At 61.1% G+C, this 4,774-nt stretch overlaps 1 protein-coding gene across 1 annotated transcript; it reads right to left on the minus strand.

Annotated features, from left to right (window-relative positions):
* On the minus strand, positions 1–4,384 carry Mln (motilin). Its single transcript, XM_005415242.2, has 4 exons — positions 4,268–4,384; positions 2,763–2,879; positions 819–927; positions 1–148 (listed from the first exon to the last, which is right to left on the minus strand). The coding sequence occupies exons 1-4, from the start codon at positions 4,382–4,384 to the stop codon at positions 141–143; spliced, it is 351 nt and encodes a 116-aa protein (XP_005415299.2). The 3' UTR covers positions 1–140.
* Between the last annotated feature and the right edge of the window lie 390 nt (positions 4,385–4,774).

A 4,774-nucleotide genomic window follows, 5' to 3' on the forward strand; every position in this document is an offset into this window, starting at 1 on the left:
TCTGTGAACTTCATGCTTTATTTGCTGGAGAGGAATCTGCCTTGGAGAGAGCCCTCCTCTCGAGCGCTGCGGCTGTCTGTCCGCCTGGCCGGCCGCACTCAGGAGGGCGGGCGCCCCCTCGGTCCTCGCTGGAGCAGCTGTCACCGGGCTGTGGGAGGCACAGGTTTGCAGCTCAGCACTGTCTGCTTAGGAAGCCGCGCCTAGGCCAGGTCCGGGGAGGAGCGGCGCCCGGTGGGGTGGGGTGAGGCGGGAGGCTGTGTGTGGGTGGGGCCCCAGCTGTCCTAGCCCGGGGCAAGTCACCTCCCAGGTTCTCATCTCTGGTCTCTGACACCAGCCCTTGGACTCTCTCCTCTGCTCCAGGGACTAGAAGTAATCGGTGGCTATTGGTCAAACAAGACCCAGCTTTGCACAAGTAACTCAGGCAGACCCGAAGTGGGCAAGGCCAAGCGTGGCGCAGCCCTTAGGTCTGCAGAGTGGACGGGGGGAAGCAGAACCTGGCGCCTCCTCCGTCTGTGCTGCGGGGCTGGGCAGGGGCTGGTTTGTCCTGGCCCTCTGCCACCAGGGTGTCTGGACCCAGCAGAGCTGGAAGAGGGGGCTCTGCGGCCACCGGCAGGTGACAGAGCCTGCCCGCCCCCTCTGCGGTGGCCCTCCCCTCGGAGATGGGGTGGCCTGAGGAAGACAGATCTGTTCTCAGGTGCAAAGTGGGGGAAAAAATGAACCACCCTCAAACCCTGCTCTGATGCCTGCTAGAATATTAGCACCAGGGGCGGAGCCCAGCCTGGCCCAGCCATGGGACCACCCGCCTGCCCTCCGCGTACCAGGCTGGGCCGGCGGCAGCAGCTCACTCAGCAGTGCTGCCAGGACGGCCTGGTCCTTTTCCAGCTGCCTGGCGCGCAGCCCCATGCCGATTTCCACAGGAGCAGTCAGCTGTGAAATAGGGCAGAGTTAACAAGAAGGGAGAGGTGCGCAGAGGGCCGTTAACCCCTGGATGCCCTCCCAGGTGGCACGAGGGACCCATGGGAGCTGCCCCATCCCTGCGCTGCCCAGTTTTCACCAGGGGCTGAGGTGGAGGGAGTGATGGTGGCAGGAACCCCACCTGGCTCCTGGGGAGAAAATTCACCCCAAAATGAGAGTAACCGAGGCCAGTGTCACTAGGTGCCAGGCAGCTCTGAGAGCCTTTTCTGCACTAAGTCTCAAGGGTAGGGATCGGTATGTGCCCATTTTGAAGATGAGGAGCGGAGGACAGAGGCTGAGTGACTGGCTTGAGGTCCCCAAATGGCCAAAGGAGAAGACATCCCATCCTGGCTCCAGGCTCTGCCTTCAAGACCCCTACCCTATCCTTCTGTCACCTGTGGGGACCCAGCCCAGCCCCTCCAAGGGAGCCAGGAGCCAGAGCAGATGTGGGGCGGACGGGAGCCCCATGCCGCTGAGTATGGTGACGGCGTGGGGGCAGGGCTGGAAGGTCGGCGGCCTGAGCATCCACGGGAGCCTGCTCTCCTCTGTCCCCTCGGGGTGCACTTGAAGTTGCCTCTGCTGGTCGGCATGGTCTGCAGCCCTGACCCCTCTGCACCAGACACTACAGCCCCGGGCAGTTCAGAGCCATCCGACCTCCGAGCTCCGTGCCCACCCGCAGCCTCGCGATCCATCCTGCCGGCTGTTCCTGCCACAGACCTTGAAGTTGGCTTTTATGTTTCTCTCTCTTCACATCCTGTATCCATTCTTTGAGAAAACCCTGCTGGCTTCTACCTCCAAAACATTTCCAATCTCCCTCCCTCCCTCTCCAGCCTCTTCAGTGGTCTCCCCAGTCCCTTCACAGTCTGTTCTCAGCACTGCAGCCCAAGCTGGAGCCCTTTGGAATGGAAAGCAGATCGCCTTCCTCTGCTCCTGGCCCTCAAGTGCTCCCACCTCAGCAGAGTGAATCTGAAGTCCTAGCAGTTCCCTGCCAGCTCACAGTCTGGCCTCAGCTGCTGTCTCCCCTGGCTCTCTGTGATGACCACTCCAACCTCCCCACTATTCCCGAATCCCCTGCCCCAGGGCCTTTGCACTGGCTGTTTCTGCTGCCCTGACCACTCTCCCCCATTTGTCCCTGTGGTTCATTCCCTCTCTTTCTTCAGGTTTTGCTCAAACACCATTGACTCACAAAGCCTGCTTTGTTCCCCCTGTTTAGACCTCAACCTGCTCATCTCATGCTCAGCTGTCCCTGTAGCACCCACAGCTGATTGCCGCACGCAGGATTGGCTCATTAGTCTTGTTTGTGGTCTGTCCCTGTCCTTCTGGGGTCTTGTTTCTGCTTCCTCACAAGGCTGGGCTGTCTGTTTTGCTCACCGCTCTGTCTCCTCTGCGGTGTCCACATTAAAGGCTGGTTTCTTCATCTTTTGGACAAAGGACCCGAGGGTTAAGAGAGCCGCCCACACTGTCAGACTCTCAGCACCCCCACCTCGCAGCTCCACACCGAGGCACCGGCCGGGTGAACCCCAGCTGCCTCTGGGGTCCTGGTGCCCAGGCCTTGCCCGGGCTGGCCCTTCCGCCCCTCCTGAGTGCCCAGGCTCCACAGGAGCTCTGAGCAGGGTGCTGCGTGTGCCTGGGCGGCTCCTTCTCTTCCACCAGATTCCAAGTGAGGCCTGTGTTCTCTCCCCGGGACCAGGCAGAGACCCGCCGGCCCCACGCACCCCACCGTCCTTCCCTCCCTGGTGCCAGCAAGCTGGGCGCTGCCTTTGGTCGGGACAGGGCCACGGCCCATGCTGCTTCTCTGCAGCGCTTACCTTCATCACCCTGTTTTCTTCCTCCTCCGTGACCTCTTGGGGCTCTAGGGGACCTGCGTCCTCTGACCTCTGCTGTACGCTCAAGGATTTCTTTTGCCCTTTGCTCTGCTCCCTTTCCTGGGGACAGAGCATTGTACAAAACTGTCCCACCTCGGCCCCCAGATGCCCTTTACCTGCCTCCCACTGCCCAGGCTGCCCTCAGCCCCGACCCCCAAGAACAAGAAGACCCCTCGTCCCAGACGCCTCTCGTGTGCGGAATCCCGGAGGCCTGGTGGCTGGAGGCCGTGTGGGTTCCCCCCGGCCACCTCGTGGAGGAGTTTTCCCTTTGCAGTTAAAACACTGCACCCAGCTTGTTACTGTTAATTAAGTTAAAATGCCGAGAATAATGGCTGCCTTTTGTGCATATTAAGTGTGAAAATGTGTCTTTCTTAGCAGAGAGCCTATAAAAAAGGTAGCAAGACAGCCCGGCCTGTGAGGACGCCGTGGGGTGGCCTAGAACTCAGAGTCCCTGGGAGGTGATTTATAAGAGGCAAGACCAGGGATGAATTATAGAGGAAGGAGTTTGCAGTGTCTTCATAAAATCCTGGGGCCTGGCGCTTACGCGGAGGAAAACCACGGAGCGGAGCCACCAGAGGCAGCGCTGCCCTGCCCTGCTGTGCTGCGGGCCTGTGTTGACTGGGTTTGCCCGTCTGCCCAGCCCTGGAGCTCACCCAGCAGGCTGCGTGCCCCGCCCGCAGCCCTGAGGTCAGACACCCCTGCCCTAGGTGTGGACCTGTCTTGCCCTGTGGCTCTGGAACAACTGGTCTCCCCGGGCGTGGCAGGAAGGCGTGTGGAGTCGCCTGTCCTGCAGGGGGCGCTGCTTTCAGCCGGGCTGTGCAAAGGGCCCAGTTGCCTGGGAAGCTGAGAAGCCAGGCCTTGCAGGGGTGGAAAGTTCCATTTTTTCTCCGTCCTCGGTTAGCAGGAACCGCAGTCCGAACAACCAGTGGCTCCCTTAAAGTCTAAAGCAAGAGCTGGCTGGAGGCAGAGCCAGCGCCCAGCCTCCCTCTGCCTACCTGCTTTCTTCTGGGCTCTGAATGGGTGTCGCGCCCCAGGAGGCTCCCTCCCGCCCCTCTGTCCTTATGGCCAGGGCACCTGCTGCAGCCTCGCCTTTCTGGGGTGGGGTTTCTCCCTCTGAACCCCTAGCGGAGCACCAGCCTCACCAAAGGGTGGTTAATCACGTCCTGCCCGTGACATCGCTCTTTTGTCTTCCGTTGTTAGTTAATTTTTCATACCTCGTGTTGGGCCCGCAGTCTGCTCCTCTAACACGGGAGGGGCTCAGTGTTCCTGCTTGCTCAGGCGCCTCGACAGGGCGGCCCCTGGCAAAGCAGGGAGTAAATACTCATCCGCTGACGATTGAAAACCTCCTCGGAAGGAGGGGCGGCGGGGAGGCAAGCTGGCGTTCGGTTCTCCTGTCCGGGTGCGGCCCGCTTCAGCTGCGTCGCTGGGGCAGCCCCGGGGCTTCTTACCTGCATCCTCCGAAGCTCGCTGTACGTGAAGATGGGAACGAAGGCTTCCGTCTGGGCGGCCAGCATGGCGGCTGCGTGCACCACCAGCAGGGCAGCCGCGGCCTTGGTGGACACCATTCTGGAGCTGGACAGGTTGGGGTGCGGGTTGGACTGCCACGTTGCAGGCAGGAACCCGCCACTCTGGTCCACACGCCTCTGTGGCTGTGTGATCCTGAGCAGGAGCTTGGCCTCTCAGGACCGGGACTGGGACCGGGGCCTGGGGGCCGGCCTTTCCCTGGTGAGCGCTAAGCAGGGCCAGGTGACCGAGCTCCTGGGGAAGGCTGCTCAGTGCCTGCACACACAGGGAGAATCGCTCTCTTGGGAGCTCTTCTTGTCATTAGACAAGGTCTTCTGGGGTCAGCTGGTCCCTCGTGAGGCAGGAAGGACCTCCTTGCTCAGAGAAAGAACTCCTAGATTACCATCAGAACCCAGCGCATTGCCCCTGCTTTATGTACTCATTAGGATGAG

Source organism: Chinchilla lanigera, unplaced genomic scaffold (genome assembly GCF_000276665.1).
Source record: "Chinchilla lanigera isolate Chin_1 unplaced genomic scaffold, ChiLan1.0 scaffold00036, whole genome shotgun sequence".
Taxonomy (NCBI): domain Eukaryota; kingdom Metazoa; phylum Chordata; class Mammalia; order Rodentia; family Chinchillidae; genus Chinchilla; species Chinchilla lanigera.

Bases quoted from the DNA above. Each gene is read 5' to 3' on its own strand.
- Mln (XM_005415242.2), bottom strand. From the start codon at position 4,384: ATGGTGTCCACCAAGGCCGCGGCTGCCCTGCTGGTGGTGCACGCAGCC. The intron at 2,880-4,267 runs GTAAGAAGCCCC...CTCTGTCCCCAG, and splicing joins GCGAGCTTCGGAGGATGCAG to GAAAGGGAGCAGAGCAAAGG. The intron at 928-2,762 runs GTAAGCGCTGCA...CCTATTTCACAG, and splicing joins AAGAAAACAGGGTGATGAAG to CTGACTGCTCCTGTGGAAAT.